Source organism: Excalfactoria chinensis, chromosome 3, assembly GCF_039878825.1.
Source record: "Excalfactoria chinensis isolate bCotChi1 chromosome 3, bCotChi1.hap2, whole genome shotgun sequence".
In the NCBI taxonomy this organism is placed as follows: domain Eukaryota; kingdom Metazoa; phylum Chordata; class Aves; order Galliformes; family Phasianidae; genus Excalfactoria; species Excalfactoria chinensis.
Window position 1 is genome coordinate 84,479,960 of NC_092827.1, and position 17,740 is coordinate 84,497,699.

At 44.1% G+C, this 17,740-nt stretch overlaps 1 protein-coding gene across 2 annotated transcripts in view; it reads right to left on the reverse strand.

The window, feature by feature from the left end:
- LPGAT1 (lysophosphatidylglycerol acyltransferase 1) overlaps positions 1 to 2,276 on the reverse strand; it is a 55,102-nt gene extending 52,826 nt beyond the window's left edge. Inside the window, exons 1-3 of one of the 2 annotated variants that reach the window (XM_072331842.1) lie at positions 2,143 to 2,276; positions 1,738 to 1,890; positions 1,116 to 1,374 (exon numbers count right to left, since the gene is read on the reverse strand). In XM_072331842.1, the coding sequence (XP_072187943.1) occupies positions 1,116 to 1,353 (238 nt within the window). In that variant the 5' untranslated portion in view covers positions 1,354 to 1,374; positions 1,738 to 1,890; positions 2,143 to 2,276. Of the gene's footprint in view, positions 1 to 1,115; positions 1,375 to 1,737; positions 1,891 to 2,014 lie in introns of both variants that reach the window. The other variant, XM_072331843.1, reaches the window with a different exon arrangement.
- Positions 2,277 to 17,740: the final 15,464 nt, after the last annotated feature.

Sequence of the window (17,740 nt, forward strand, 5' to 3'; positions counted from 1 at the left end):
GAACTGGAAGCTCACCTAGAGAATCCACTGAAACCTTGTGCATCCCAGAAGGGCACGTGACAGGGTACCAAAAGGCACAGTGTCACAGAAGCTTCAGCTCTTGTAGCCTAACAAAAAGGGCTCCATCTGGGACAACACTGACATTCTGACTAATCGGGAGTCTGACCAGACTCCAGAGTTGTGTGTTGCCATTCCTTTCTTTCCTTGCTTACATGGACAAGACCTGTGGGTGCAGCCTGGGCAGAAGAGAGGGAAAGAATTTTAGGAGGGCTGTTCATGTTTTGCACTCAATTGAGTCTATCAATCCCTTCCAAGGTCTCAGTACACACGAAGACTTTTAAGGCTGTTTTCTTGCAGGAAGCACAGTAGCCAGGATGAAAATCAGTGCACCCAAGGACAAGACTAGAGCCTTCCTTAGTACTTCAGTCCTTCACCTCGATAAGCCTATGAATGCTAATAAGTGAAAATAAGTTTGATCATCACCATAAAGCAAGCATGCAGAAGGAAAAAAATCCCTACGGGTTCTGTAATTAGCTTTGCTAACAGTAAACGAAGAGCCGTACAGTGAAGAAGCACCGCACATTGCTCTGTGCAAAAGGTTGCCTGTTTCCCTCCCTTCTCATAGAGAAGACAGGTTGAAGGACCAGAAGACCTACACTTTGCAGATGAGCTTCATGCCAAACTTCTTAGTTTGTGTCCTGACAGTTTTAAGCAGAGATGATTTAGAGATGCATGCACTTAACAAGGAAAGTTCGGTCATACTTGAAGTTCAGCTCTGTCAGCTGTGTGCACCGGACAATTCAAAGCTCTTTTAAGGAGGCGTAATGCAAGACACGTAATGCAAAAAAAACAACAACCCAGGGATTCCTGATCATACCAAGACAAAGTACTGAATGAGAAACTCTATTGCTTAACACACAATAAATCTGCATCGATGATTAAGAAAAATGTTTCAGTACACTCAGCATCTCAATCCAAAGAGACCCCTGGAAGAGAAACACCCCCACACGCACATTTAGATATCCCCTCACACATCCCCATACTAAATTATCTGTCTCCAAATGCCCGTTCACAGCCTTACAACTGTACATCCGTAATTAACAGGAGGCACTTACCTGTGTATCCGGCCCACCAGCCCCAGGAAGCCACCATAGCTAACAGCCATTTAAACAGCACTCCTTCGATGTACCAGAAGCTCTCGCTATCCAACAGTCGGAGAGGCTGCAGGACAATTAAATACAGGACGTAGGACGGAATAGCGACCAGGTTATTGGCGACCATAAAAGCGAACCTGAGGAGTGCTTTCAGGAAGGTGTAGCCCACCCGCTGGGCCTGCTCTAAGGTCACAGCCATCCTCTTCACAGCGGGACCGTCCTGCGGGAGAGCAGAAGAGAGACGGGCGGTGCTGTGGGCAGGGCGGGGAGACCGGGGGAGGAGAGCCGAGCCCGCCCGCCCGGCCGGTCACCTCGGGCGGCCGCAGAAGGGCGCGGGTGCTGCCCGGCACCGCAGGCGGCACCGCCGCCGGCCCCCCCCGGTCCCTCGCCTCCCTCCTCGCGGTACTCCAAGCCCGCAGCCAGGCGTGGGGCACAGGCGGACCCACGCGGCCTCCATCTTCAACCCTCCAGAGGTCACGGCCGCCGGCGCGGCCGCCGTCGGCCTCCTCCCGCCCCGGCGCGGCTGACAGGAGCCGGGCCCCGCGGGCGGCGCTGACGGGAGCGGGCCGGGCTCGGGACTCACCTCCGGAGCGGCGGCGGAGCGGCGGCGGAAGCGGCAGCGGGGTTGGGGGAACTGGGCCCGGCGGCGGCGGCAGTCCCGGGCGGCGGCTGGCAGCGGCTCATGGACCCGGAGGCGGCCGGCCCGGCTGGGGAACGCCGCTCACCCTACGGCTCCCTACGGGGAGACAGAGGGAGAGAGAGAGAGAGAGAGAGAGGGGCGGGCGGCGTGAGCGCGGGGGCCGGCGGGCGGGGAGGCGGGAGCGGCGGGCCGGGTGGGCAGGCGCAGAGCGCGGGTTCACCTCGGTTCTCCCGCGCCGGGCCTGGTACCCCTGCCCGGCTCTTCCTCTCCCCGCGCGGCGCCGAGCCCCGTCCCCTCTGGGCCGGCTCATGGGAGGACCCTGCACCTGTTGGGGGCGGGCGTCCGTACCTCAGCGCCGCCGCCTCCTGCTGCTGCTGCTCCGTGCCCGCCGCGAGCAGCGCGAGGAGCCGGGGCTGCATGCCGGCTGCTGGGGCCGCGCTCCCCGCCCCCGCCGCTGCTCGAGAGCGGGGCTGGCGCTGCGGGAGCGCCGCCCCCCGGCCCCGCATACACGCGCGCGGCGCCGCTCGCCCCGCTGCTCTCGCCCTTCAGGAGCGAGGTGCTCGGCCCGGGGTTCCGCTCCCAGCCGGGACGGGCGATGGGCACGTCCCAGCCCCGCACGCCCGACCCAAGCGGTGCCGAAGCGGTTTGTTTGCCCTTGGCAGCTGATTTAATTACAAAGGGGAAGAGGGGTCGGTGTAGCGCCTGGTCACGGGTCCCTCCGGCTTCACGCATCTCACAGCCATCAGCCCTGGCCGGGACGGCAACAGTGTGGTTCGTTCTGCTGTCTTTGTGGTCAAAGCTACCTCGAGCTTGCTTCGTATACAGCAGCTCCTCTGGCTCTTCCCTCGACCTGTCCCACAGAGGTCCAACACAGACACGAGCTCTGGGGTGCCGGGCCTGAGCCCCCGCTGTCCACCAGGCGAGGCCCACAGTCAGTGAGATGGAAACCTCATGGCCCCTCCAGCCCAGCCCGCAGGGTGAAGGAGTGCAGCCTCCTGCGTCACTGCAGCTGCCCTTGCTGCAGCCCGTCCCTGTCCCGTTGCCGTGAATGTCCGAATGTCCAACAGGATATCCACCCCTCTTCCACTGGTCACCCCTCTGGGCTGACAAGGCCCAGTTTCCTCAGCTTTGCTCAAATGCTCTAATACTTAAACCGAAAGGCTCCTGCAAGTGATTTTAACTTGGCTTCAGTTCTGAGGCTGGAAAAAAAAACACCACGCGTTTCAAGAAGCAGATATGCTAGAAGGCCTTTTGTTCTGAAAAATAAAGCTTTCAAAGAGTCATATTTAAACTGAATCATATCACTTTCACAGACAAACCCTGCCATGTGCACTGCTAGGCCGCTGTTTCCCAGACAATGAGTCTTCAGCAATGACTGTACCCTCGACAAAATTAAACCCAAACCTCCACTCCAGGGAGAAACCCAGGATTTTATTGCAGATAAATCTCATTTCAGAATTTTAAAACACAACCAACCAAATAATGTCATCATGTTCCATTTGAGCAAAGCACAACAAAACTGCTGACCTTCTTGACAAAAAGGACAAGTCTTGCATAAGCGGCTCCATCTCTGGGTGTTTCTGTGTTATTTTTATTACTAGGCTACATCTGACAGTGCATTTGGTGATCGTTATGGAGTCAGCTTCAGCTGTTCTGTAGCATTATCAGTTTCAACAGGACTTGGTCTTTGTCTTTTCCACCACACACAAGCAATCCAGGGCATAAACCTGCACTTACCCTCAGCAAAATTCTGGTCCAAACTCTGGAAAAGTAAACTCTTACGTAACTGTTACAATTATGTTTTGATTTTTAACATCCCAACAGCAGAATGAAGCCTTGTCTATGTTATCCCAGTATAGAAATCAATTGTAATTCCTGCTTTTTGGAATAATGTTCTGAAATACACAATGCTTCAAAATGAGGGATTTTGCAGAGTTTGTGCAAGTCAAGTGAATGAGGGGATCTGTACAGTAGTAAGGAATAGCAGATGAGGAAGCAGGCATACAAAGCAGTATTTGTCAGAGCGGCTGCCCTACAGCTTAGGAAGTTGTGGTTTAACATCTTGCTGAATGAGCAAAGGACCACCCCTGCTCCTCATTTCCTCCCTCATATGGATTGCCCGAGTGCTCAGAAGTGTTGTGCAGGAAATGTCCCTGGCAGAGCCCAGGAAGGATGCTGCCTGCTGTACAGTCTGAGGCTCTGAGAAATAAAGGAACACCTGTGTGCATGTATGTGCCATGTCTGCTGGTAACATGAAGGAAAAAGATCAGCAGCAGTGGAGGTCAGTAAGTGTAAATGCTGAAGAGCAGCAGTTTCACAAATGGCTTCTTGGTGAGGTGTCAGCAGGGGATTTTGTTGGTATTTTGTCTTTTAAATTCAATTCCTTGAGGCAAATTTCTTATCATCCCTAAGAGATTATGAGCTTTCTTTATGTACAATTTGTCATCTAGTTATCGTAATAACAAAAAAGTAAAGATTAATACAAGGAACTCTTGATTCATGGCCTTTTTGACCATTTCTCTGAAGTTCAAATCTTTTTTTGATGGAATGTAACTATATCTGTTCAGCCTGACAGACAATACCGATGAGGGTGTCACTACTGATCATTATAAAAACACAGTTTGATGTGCTTATTAGGTTAGAAAGATACAGATACCAGCACTGGTAACATTGGGTGATTAACTGATATCAAGGGTAACCAGAGCAGATAATGAAATACCAGAATGGTATCCCATCCACCTCCAAAAATCCTACGGACAGAAGCTGTGCTTATTTCTGCCTGTAAGAAGGAAAAACGTGCCATGATGTCCATAGGAGTGTTGTACAGCAATAAACAAGCATCTGCTGCAGCCAGACAGTTACTTTGAAGAGCAGCACACAAATGACTGCAGGCGAGCTGCGCAGTGTGGGAGATTCTGAGTTCACCAGGCTGGATTTGATCACAGTATCTGGCTACAAGATGCAAGGCAGTTCTCACTCATTAACCCTTCAAGAGACTTTTGCAGAAGAGAAAACTTTGTTTCTGGGTACACTTCAAGGAGTTACCACTGTGGACCTCATGTTACCGCTCAAGGGCAGGCATTCCAACTTTGGCAACTCTTTGGAGCTGCCTGTAGGCATAGCTGCAAGGAGAGAACACTGCAGGCATTCACATATTCCACATGTCACAGAGACAGGGATTGCCGTAATGAAATCCAGGCTCAAGGCCGTAAACACCAGATCAACTTAAAGATTTGTTTCTGGAACTCAGAAACAGTGAGTTTCCCTGTAAGGGCTGGGAATTAAAAAGCTGCTCCTTTGTCCTGACCAGATTCAATCAGTTCTCGTTTGCTTTTCTTGTAGCGAACTGAGTCACAGATGCCATATGGCCAGAGAAAAAAGCGTTAGGAGTACACACTTGTGTGCTGATGACACTGGAACCAAAATTGCCTTTAAAAAAGAATCATGGAGGCCTGTCATGCAGAGAACAAAGGCAAACAAATAACTCGAGAAATCTCAGAAATCCTGCAGAGCTGCCGACAACTGCTGCTTCCTACCGCTCATTGCCACTTGAGAAAACAGAAGTATTAAATTTTACTGGAAAATAACATGAGAGAAAAGACAAAAGTATGCAAAACTGACACTGAGGAACTACAAAGGTGGGAGAGCATGCAGAGCACAGACTGCCAGAAGAACACGAAATGGGGCAAATACTCAAGGCAGCGTAACTCTAGAAAGTGTCTCAGATGAATTAAGTCTCGGATTTGGAAAGATGAAAGTTTAAAAGCACCTCCAGTATGAATGTAACCCTAAGTTGGTTTAGGGGCATTTACCTTCCTCCCTGGAGCAAGTAGAAAGATGCATTCCTGGTTTTAAACAAACAATACAAAAACACAGCTGAGTAGAGCAAAGACACCCAAAAGCTACTGCTAGGATGAGAGAGAATAAAAACCAGGAGGTATCTATTTTGAGTACTCATGCTAAATGAGTACAAATTATCAAGTGTGCCTGAGGGAAAGAGAAGACCACTCACATCTAGCACTGCCTCTGGCTACGGTCCCATTGCTCTGTCTAGTAAATTCTGCAACACGGAGGATCCTCTTCATATAGTAAGAGCTTCCAAGAGCATGGCTGTGGCACTCTCCCTACACTGCTGCTTGAACCATTAGATCACCACTGCTCCATCTAACTGAGTAACATAGACCTGAGACAACAAATGACATTCTTCCTTTTGATCACACCACAGCTGGGCACTCTCTAGAGGAATATGCTCATGTCCCTCTTGAAAAATAATTCATGTTTATCACTTGTTGGTTAAAGACACATAGAAAGTAACAGTTCTTAAGCTTTTGAGATGGAGGTTACATTTTCAGTTTTAGAAGCACTCAAGGTTTGGTAAGGTGTTTTCTGTTTCTTAATAATTGTTTTTGGACACACTTATTCCCTTTGTAGCACAGAAAAGACATGACAATCAACACCCATGTTACTTTCATTACAAAGAATCTGACAAGACTAAGCTACAGAGGGTTCCAGGCCACATGATGCTTCAGTGAAGGCTACCCTGGTCTCCCAAAAGGGCTTGTGTAGAATGACATCTGAACATATGCACTGTTTCTACAGCACAGCAAGACTAAACTCACACGCTGTCCAGATGTCCGGCATGAGAAATTTTGGATGAGAACAGCACATTTGTCTCTGCTGATGTCCTTCATCATTTGTGAAAGAGGTAAAAAAACAGAATGCATCACATCTGAACAATTTGACAGTTAAGAACAGAACGTGAAGCAGATGTAGCCATCCCTCTGTTTCTTCTATCAGCTACATGCACACTTCATAATTTTCCGCTTAAGAAGAGATTAGATCTTAAAGCAATGCCACTTGGATTTTTCCATCTTAATTTTTTGCATAAAATATATGCATCACTCTCAGATTATTCTGGTTGGTTTGGGTCTAGCATTAGGCTCTTGTTGAAGCTACACTTCCCATAACTCGTAGAGATCTGATAAGTGATGCGTTTCACTGTTGCCAAATCAATATCACCTTTGAAACAGGAAAGGTTAGCCCTCAAAAACACTGGCTTTTGAACAGCTAAACCATTCAAAAGAGGAATCAATTTCCCTGAAGAAGCACAAGTTAACTTCTCTCTTCCAGCTACACTTTTCATAAGGGTACAAGATAAGCAAGAACTCAGTTTTAACCCCAGAGAGATCATGTTTGGAGTCTCTGCTTTGTGAGGTGATTTGACTTTCAGCATTGCAATAAGCATACAAATACACCAGCAGGAAGAAAAGTTGCTTCTGCTATTCCAGTGCTATCTCATACAAAGCTGGATTTTCCCCTATCAATGCCAGCAACTGTGAGCTGAATTATTCAGATGCTTTGAGGTGTTTCATTTCTCATTAAAACTAAACTAAAAACTTCAACAGAGAGTTACTTATTAAAGATGGACAATGGATACACCACAAGGCAACCAGATGGTCAACGAGCAACACTACAATTGGTTACTGCAGATAGTGTGTTCCTGCCGTACTGTTTGTCAATCATTGGGTGGCTTAAGTGGAACTCAACAAAACAAGGTTCTTATTTCAGTTACATGGGCATTTTTCATCTATTGACATTACTGTCACCAAGGTAATTTTCAGCTGAGGGTTTTTGTTTGTTTTTGCTTGTTTGAAAGAAAGGAGCTCTTAAGTTACACTCTCATTACTCACTGAATCTTTCACCTCTGCGCTAGTTTGGTTATGAAATCTTTTATCCATGGTTCAATCATATCTACAGAATCATATTACTTCAGGCAACTGCGATATGCTGATTATATATAAATTTATGTTTTGCAAGACTCTTCTAATCCCATCATGTTTGCTTATGCAATCATAGTACAAATGCGAAGACAAAGCCAACATGTCTTTAGGCAGATGGAACTCCTCAGACAATTTCTAGCTATATATTGTACTGATTTACCATTAGCCATTTTACGAATGCATAGTGACAAATGGGGGGTTGACTGCAATGAATTGATCTCTAAAATGTTACTCCATCAGCAATGTGTGTACTGCAGGGCGTGGTCCTGGTTGCAAAGATCACATGCTGTGAGGTCAGACACCAGACAAAGCTGCTGTTTTCTTCAAACCTATTCAAGTTCAGTTCAAGTCAACGTTTACCAGACTGACTGACTTTGATTTTTGGTAAACTCTTATCAGCACACAGTCAATGTTTGTAGATCAAACCACAAATAGAAGAAAACTAAATAAATCCCTGTTACTGTTATTAAGAAAGATGATTCTCACACTTCCTAATAAATAGCTTATGAAATTCAAAGAACTATTCCAACCACCTTATTCCTTATTTTTGTTGGGTTATATATAAATGTATTAAATGTAATACTGATGGTACAGAAAAGCATCAGTTTTCTAGTTGAAAAAGAAAGTAGAGTCCAATGTAACAATGTCAGCCACCTTTGCAGGGGAGTATATTTGTCCATGTGAATTCCAGAAACTTCAAAAAAGCTCTGTGCAAAGAGCAAAGATCCATTCCAGTTCAGGTGACTGAAGCACTGGGGACAAACTAATCAGGTCTGATCAAAGGTCCACTGAGCATTTCTAGGAAGCAGGGGTTGGAGAATAAATACCGTCAGTGAAATTTGATCAGGACTGAGGACAATTACAGAAAATAATTCACCTTCCCACCCACCGTTCGGTACCATTCCACACACAAACCCCTGATGTTATGACGACACACACAGCTGTGCAACTCTTTGGCAACTCTTTTGCTTAGCTTCCTCAAGACTGAGCTTGAATCAGTTACAGTGGTAATAAAGATGCCCATGCTGCATGCTAGTTGCACAGTTCTTTTTGCACAAGCTGAAGTCGACTGAAGAAATAACCCAATACTGGGAAATCCAAAAGGAGAAGTTGCACCATGATTTGCATCTAAGCTGCATTCCCCCACACCCTCTGCAGTCTCACTGCCTGATTGTTCCACAGCTGAAAAACAGCATCGCTGCCTCTCTGATGCCTTTAGTAGAATATTGCTGTGTGTTAACAACAATTAATCATTTCCTTGGGAAAAGTTCACTTAAAGGTACTGTTGGCATTGGTTAATTGGTAATCATTAATTAAGTTAGATAACACTATTAGTTAGACATTGAAGGTAGCCTTTTTCATAGGGATTCAAAATGAAGGAGGAGATCAAATTCCAGAAAATCCTTACACCTGTCTTTTCACATTAAGTTTACCAACCTAAGCCAGGGACAGACAGAGCGTGAATCAGAGGAAGACAAAGAAAGGAGGCTGAGTTACAACTGTCACATCATATGACTGATGTCAACAAGATCACACTCATCCTACCCACTGTAAATCCAAGCTAGGCCACTTTATCCTGATTTAGACTAACAAGCGGCAAAGGTTTAAGACACAGTAATCTTCAGATGAAGAGGAATTTTAATCTAGATTGATGAAAGTAATGCTTTTACATACTTCTTAATACAGACACCTGAGCCTGATTTCCTCAAGCCTGTGCCATAGAGCATACATGTCCGAAATGGGCAAATTTTCATGCCATAGAGTCAAGTGCTGCCCCAGAAGTCTGCAGGTTGGCATGGGCGCTAAATACTGGAAATTGTTCTTCCTAAAATACCACGGTTGTTTCTCATCAGTGCTACTGATGCATTTCAACTTAATAAAACGTTATAAAATCCATTATACCATTGTTAACTGTGGCTAAGAAAAGCAATCCTAATGGCATGGGTGATTCCAGCCAGACCACGAGGGATTACAGAGCCTGATTTGATCAGACAAAGGCTCATAACAAAAATGCAAAGGGAAGCAAAGAGTTTGAGATGATCAAGATGAACTGTGATGCTACTTTTACTTAATTTATTCATTTATGACATCTTTATGAGAAAATTTAAAAACAAATCAACACAGAAAACAGTAAACTTTAAATGAAAGACCCTTTCCTACACAAAAGGAATGCAAGGGGAAAAGAATAAACCTTTCAAACATTTGTTAAACAGTTATCCCTTCTTCCTATAAACAAAGGCTCTGTCCTCAGTAGTCAACAGTCCTTGTTTCACTGATCTGCTTTTGACACACGCACACCTTTTTGTTCCCACCTGTCCAATCCAACTGGATGGAGTTTCATACCTACTGCCTCCATTGCTCTAAAGCCTCATGAGTTCACATGGACGCTGGGCCCAAAACAGCTCAGAGAGGGAGGCCTAAGAGCACAACCCATTCTGAAAGCACATTGATCAGGACGTTGTATCTTCAGCATTCCCAGCTTCAAGGGGAAAAGAAATACGTATGTGGTTAAATGCAATTGCAAGGCAGATGAATGAGAAGACCGGTTATTGATAGAACTCGAGTCTTTCCTTTTGCTTCTGTTAACAATTGCCAAGACTGGACACAACAATGAAAGCCACAATGTCTATGTTTTGGCGAGGAGGGCAACAGGAAACAGTCTGATGTGTTGAGGCTCTGAAACATTCTCAAACAAAATGTGGCCTCGTGTTAATCCTGAGCTGAGCAATAAAACAAAAGATCACAGCTGATCCAGTATCGTAGAACTGTAACTGCTTATCACACCCAGCTGCAAGAATTTTGTACTTAATTGAGGTCAAGATTTAATTGCTCGTCTTTTAGATAGCATTTCTAAATGGCAGCATCTATCTGAAGAGAAGGCATTAATTAAAACCTTTTAGGTCAAAAAGTTATAGAGAAACAGAAAGTTCCAGTCAGAGCAAGAATAAGAAAGAAAAAGTGAAAGGATATCCTGTCATAAAATGGCGCCATGTTTGGCAAAGCATGAGGATCAAATGAGTAACATGCTGGAGGAACAGCACAATACAGAACAGAGGCTTTAGTATTTAACCCACTATTCAGTGTTATTTTCACTGTACTTACGTCTTCAGGGGATTTCAGCCTCCAGAAACCTCTTTTCCATTGTTAATACTCAGTGAACACTGGAGTTACACCCTCATTAAAGCCAAGCTACTTAAGAGACACACAGAAATGAAATTCAGCAGTCCAACAAATTGCACTGGATTTGTTACAGCTTGCTAGTAACCAGCAGCCCCAGTGAGCTGCCACTCCCAAAAGCAGAGAGAAGAGGAAGCTGAGGTTTGACACCTTGTGGTTCCACATAGGCTATGCCTGTCTCATCCCCAGTGGGAGACCAGCAATTTGGAGTACACAAACTACTCTGCACATTCCACTGCCTGTAACACACACTTAGTCTGGTCATTCCTCACTCCAAGTGGGTGTACATTCGGAGTTCCTACATACTTCAGGTACTGATTGTTTCTCTGCTAAGGATGAAGCACAGAGGGGTCAGGCAGAAGGGCAGAGGCAGCAGCTAGGACTGCAAGCAAGCAGGTGTGTGTGTGTGTGTTTCCATGTGTGGGGGAAAGGCTTAGAGTGGAAAGATGAAAACACTGACTTGCAGCCTGAGTCTTACAATCCTGTAGCCTGGAGATTTGCAGCTGCTAAGACCTCATCCTATCTCCGGCCACTGACTTTATGTCTATTTGTCATCTGTTTTCAATGGATTCATAATCTGTTCTGATGGGAAAGTGGTTTGTCAAAGAAATACCTGTATATTTGCTGTTTCAGTTAAAAGCTTGCATTTCTCCAATAGTAATACTGCTTTTAGATACAATTTCTACTTAATAACAGCTTCTTTCTAGGTCTCTGTGTCCTTGTCCACCACACTCTTCATCCTGTGAGCTATGCTGCTGGGATCTTACCAAGCCTGTAGCAGCTGATCTGCTCCACATTTAATCTCACTTGGATGGTTATAAAAATCCTGCAGGGTTTCTAACAAAGGTCATCACAACGTATGCAAACAAGCAGCCATTTGTGTGTTTTCATCATGCAAGATAAACAGTACGAACTGTCCATCAAAAGCTGTTCACGTGAGCCTCAGTGTTATAAGCCAAAGAAGACTTTTACATAATCTGATACCAATTACCCGGTGACTGCATTATGCAGGGAAACATGAGCTGAATACTCAGATTTTTCAGGCTAGTCTACAGTTTCCCATATACAGACATTTGCATGCATTCGGTTCTGGGCCAAGTCTACCCTTACATACATTTGTTGTGTGCACACATTGTTCAAGAGAGCTGCACACAAACACTAAAATCAAAATCAAAGTTTGTGATATGATGATACTGATCATTAGAGGAAAAACAAAACAAAAAAAGGAAGATCACATAAACTCCAGGTATTTCTACCAGCTAGATTAAAGGATGCTTATGAACAAGATTCTAGTTCTAGCTCTTCAGAAGTGCTTAGAAATTCAAACTTCTCCATGTTCCTTCAATGAAAATACAGTGCTAAAGGACAGTCTGGATCCTCTCTGGTGTGCCTCAACTTAACTCATGCTCTTTGCAAGCCACACTGCATCTACCCTGTTGTAGGCCTGATGTTTATTTTGTATTCATTGAGCATCTTCATTCCTAAGAGCTAAAGCAGGGAACTTCATCAACAGTTCAGTTTTTAATCTCTAGTTCTAATTCTTGTCACATTGGACTTGACTGTCAAGTACACTTGAAGTAGTTTTCAATCACTAAGTTTCATTACTTACCATGATATTTGGCTGTATTTACTTAAATGCACTGTTAACGTCTTATCCTCCCAGCCACTCAATTTCCTTGAGATCCTTCTCGAATTCTCATTTGAAATTCATCTTTAATCTTTGCTATTAAAGTAGCCTAAGTTTGTCTGGTCTCTTATCTTTCACATCATCCTACTTCAGAGTAACAGCTGCCTGTACACACACAAATACTTCAAAGACTTAAGTTTCTGAAGAAAGTTAGAAAGCTTTCATGAGTCTCCAACATATTTTCACAGTAGAAATACTCAGTTATACCTACTTCTGCTCCTAGGTACTCAAAACAATACGGAATGAATTTAAATAACGACACTGTTAATCACAAGTAGGCATTCTTTGCAACAGCTGGATTCTTTGACATTTGCAGGATAACAAGTAAAGATTTCATTGTATCAGACTCTATGTCCTGCCAGGTTTGTAATTGAAGCAGCCTGGAAGTTTTAATATTTTAGAGTGGCACAAATGAGTCATAGTCCTGTCTGCCTCTTCTGAGCATTAATTATGTACCTTGTTTTAACAGAAGCCCAGTATAGAACTGTAGCAAAGAGTTCATGCCCTGTGCCGACCATCCTACACTGCTCAACTGTATTTGTCCTACACCCAAAGAAACTTCTGTCTATGTTCTGTTTGTAAATTTCATTCCTGTGAGTTTCTTGTGACTCCACCTTGAGTTACTAAATGTCTGGCGAACAAGTTATGTAACAGACAGCATACCTGTGGACTGCTGCTCACATTGGACGAGGTCCTTTTTACCTTTGTCCCTGTATGATTTCCAGCCATCAGTTTTTTCATTATCAGCAACACAATTAGTACTCACAGGCCACACAAATGAATCAGTGCACAGGCAGCTAAACTGCTATGAGTAACCCCGGTTCTGCAGATCCCTTAGAAAAACTGGCCAAAGTATTCCCTTGAAGGTAAAGGACAAAGTGAGCTAGAATTTTGCTCCCAGGGATACCAATATTTCAATGACATACACTCAGTAAACTGGAATTTTTATTAACTGCAATCATTTCTATGAGCAGGATCAGAGGGCACCCGGTTTTTTCTTTGCACAAAAGGTGGAAAGCAATGAAGAAATAGGTGACAATCAGTGATACATTTTTAAATTGCTAACTTGATGCTGATCAACTTTTGCCAATTAGCAGGTTTCGCTCATACCCACGTCCCACACAAACTTCCTTTTTTACAGGTTTGACTGGAAGACATCTTGGAAAACTTCTATTTATTTGCTACACTTGTTTGCATTCCACTGCTCCTTGGATGACCAAATACGCCCAACCCAACAAGATTAGGAATCTGGAGGCCAAATCTGAGCTAACTGAATTAACAATACTGCTGGAAGGACAGATCACATTGTACGTTTGGGTTCTTGGTGGCTGTTTCTTGTTTGGAGCCAAACTTCCTGAAGCCAAGTACTAAAAATAAAAATGCAGAACGATATTATGCAAATCATTATTTACAGCCATCACGACTGCGGAGAAACAGCTCAAAATTAAAAGCTCAAGAGACTAAATATGGATTTTTTATTTTGTAATTTATTCCAATTGCATCGCAGAATATTTGAGGCTCAGTGCCAGCTCCTCCTTGGGCTGCCTCCCAGCCCTTGGAAGCAGCCTCGGATTTATAGCAGGAAGCAGCCTCGGGCTCCCAGCAGTTTCTCCCATCAAAGAGCTCTCATCTCTGCCAGCAGAAAATAAGTGGCTGGGCATAGCTGAGAACCAGGAAAGGTAACTCACATCACAGATAAACAGTGGCCAACTGTTTAATAGTCCTTAAATGCTATTATTAGCCATGATGATAAGGGGATGGCTCAGAGAACACGAAGCCCAAGAGAAGCAGAAAGGAGCAGCTCAGGTGATGAAGCAGACACCGCAGAGGGCTCTCCCATCTGTCTTGTCACAGTGAGTGCTCATCATGTTTATACTACAGAACGGGCTTCATCGGAAACAGATTTTAAATTACCATATCCCTCTTGGTAAGCTGCCTTCTGGCGAGCCAGTGTTTACATATATGCATAAGTGTACCCAATGAATCGTCAGCATTCTCATCTGCCCATTTAGTACATTAAAAACATTGAAAAATAGATCAGGATACGAGTACTAGGCCTAATGTTGGCTTTTTTGAGAAGTTTTAATTAGAAGAATAATGGAAAATAATTCTGAAGTACAAAACAATAGGAGTAAGCTCAATTCTCTCGCTCCTTTTAATCAAGAAAACCAGCACGCTGTAGTTTGGTGCTCTGTTTCTGGTTAGGCAGAAATATCAGAAAGGCAACTAAACCTACCAGCATTTAAGCTAATCTACTCTTATCCTCCCTCTATCTTCCCACCCTCCAGGAAAAAATAAATAACCCTAACCCTAAAAAAATCAAAGAGTACCTTTCTGGTTTTAAGCTGGCATACACGTGTTTACAGACATGCAGACCTCCAGGCAACCCATTGGGTGGGCTGCACTACTGCTCAGGTGCACTGGGAATGGCTCCTCTTGGAAACCAGTATCCAAACACTGTGTCCACACTAACACACAAACCCGCACAACAGATTAACCAAGGAAAGGCTTTGCACCCCTCATACCCTCAGGTAAACTTTTTCCTCTGGAAGGGTGAAATGCACATTGTTCATTATTGGCAGTACATGCTAAAGACAAAGGAAATAAACTTACTGTATCAGTCTGCACACCGTAGGCAGGATTAATTCACACTGCTCTAGAACAACATGTAGCAGCAGGGTGGCAGCTTCACTGAATGAAGCACAACAATTAGCATTATCAATTACAATAGCTTTTGCTCCTCCCTCAAAAAAAAAACAACAATGGAGAGAGACCTTCTGAAGAAGTCAGACAGCATTTTTTGTGAGTTATTAGGACTCATAGAACGTCCCATCCATCACAATCCATGCTGCTTTTTCATTTTACTCAGCAAGACAATGGCATAGTTTGAGCACTGTCATCAGCAGAGACCAATTTCTACAAATATGTACCCGTGAAATCAGTCCCAGGGGTTCTAAGGACAAGTGACAGAAGCCTGGCTCCTAGCCAAATCTTCAAAGCATTTCTGGAGGAATAACAACAAAATATAAAAGATTATGTGAAATTGGTACCTTTAACATCTGCATTATTTAGGAGTTTGTCAAACTATGAGCCAGACAGTTGCCAGTGCATACAACTGTTGTCCTTACACTCTGCTGGCAAAGGACATCCTCAGTACTCAGACATATCAGTGCAGCCTTGGACTCATCTATTGCTCAACAAAGTGCATTTCTTCTCTTTTGCTCCCCCACTTTTGGGAGGCAACTCCCAGCAGAAGGGAAGGCCAGACAGCCAGCTGGTAGCAACTGCAGCCCAGTGAACTCTGCTCTCAAACTGGTCACGCAGTAATGCCGCAGTTCAGATGCCACTAAACAGATTGTTCCCTCTGGGCTTGTGTTAAACACAGAAACATACTACGCATCCACAGTCAGTTCAACAGTTGAGTGTGACTTGTGGGATATACTTCTTCCGTAGCGCTCCCCTTGTACTGGCTGTGATCCATTTGCTGCAGTCAGCCAAGACAGACCTGCTGATTTAGTTGGAAAAATTCCCTAGCAAAGTGAAAGCCTTAACCAGATAATCTTATGATGTAAAGAACAAAGAGAGCAGCAGAGAGCCCATTTCAGCAGCAACAACACACAACTAGCCTGCCTTAAGTGTGAAACTGTATCCTGAAGATTACTAACCCATCATCTTTGGCAGTCTAAACTTTCACGCATCATTTTGTTTATATTTACCACACCTACTCATTGGTTTTGCTCTGTAGTTAAAAGCAGCGCATTAAGAATGGACACCTACTAACTTCAAATTAACCATATATCTGAATTTAGTACTTCTAGGGAGCAGAGAACAGACTCATAAGATGAACTGGCAGCAAGCAACATACTCAACTGCTGGGCAATTTTAAACCACCCTTTATCTTATCTTACCTTCTTTAGAGTTATGCAGCCACCACTAATATCCATTAAAAAAACACTCCCCGTGATGTCTTTCATTATACTACCTCTTAAAAACCTCATCAATCTCAGATCTAAAGGAAGGTGAATTTAACACTTCCTATCCATTAAAATGAAAAAAAAAAAAAAAAAAAAGGCTTCAGGCTGAAGTGGGTATTTCCTCAGTTTCATTTCCATACAATGGAAACAATGCAGCACCTCTTAAATTGCTGTACTGGATCAACTGGTTCAGTGTTGACAAAAGGGAAAAATAGAGCTGCTTACTACTGAAGTGTCCAGTAGACTCAAGAGCTTAAACCATTGCCATGGGCTCCTCCTACCCTGAAAAAGACTTGCCATTGAAGTTCAGTGAACCCTTCTTATCTTGTCTGCCACCATTAGTCAAGAGATTAACTGGACACTCCATTAACAGTGTATCCTTAATTTGGACAGTACTGCTCAGAGGTGAGCAAGAAGGAGGTGGATCAAGTCTTTCCCCCAAAAGCAAACAAGGTATGCCCTATTTCTGAGCACTATGCTGACAGGCAGCAGAGCAGAGCAATTTTCTGGAAGTATGCAATACAGCAATAGGGATGGCTCACTGAAATGTCTAACTTCAGCAGTGAGTGCTGTTTTATCAGGAATGTGGCCCTAGGAGGGCAAAAAACCATAAGCTGTCTACTGTTGCTGCTAAGATTTATTTCCCTGTAACACAAAACAGAACCTAATTTTAAAATTCACATAGACAGAAGGTAATGAACACTACATAATATATCTTAATAGGAAAAGTAATGTAACACTTCCCACAACTGCTCTGGTCTCTACTACTCTCTCTGCCTTGGAGGTTAATAAGCAAGGCTCTGGATTATTCTCCTCTGGTTTAGTATCCAAGCTTATGCACTTGGAGGCATCTACATGGATGGAGAGCAGCTCTAAGAGTGCCGCGCACTGAACTACAGTCAAGCAGAGAGAAAGATCAGCTTGCAAGCCCCACTCTCACCTCAGAACTGCTCTGTGAGCTAACGGTGACTAAATTCACTCCTTCCATGCTCCCTTACTTCTTCTACCAGCTTCTGGGTTTGGACAAGGCAGACACCAAACTACATCCGCTCTGCCATAAAAGGAACAGTGTCTTGAGAAGATACTGCTGAGAATTAAAAGGGCACGTGTATAAATATGCTGACTGAGAGGTCATCAAAAATGCTGACTGAGGGGACATCAAAAGCACTGCAGGCCAGCAGAATCAAAGAATCTCTCTCTCCATGTATACACACATACTCAAACTCATATGCACACAGGCCTGCACATGCTTCCATTTCAGAGTGTATAAGGTAGGATCACACACCTTTACGAAACTACTGAATTTCAAAACTACTGCTGAAACAAAT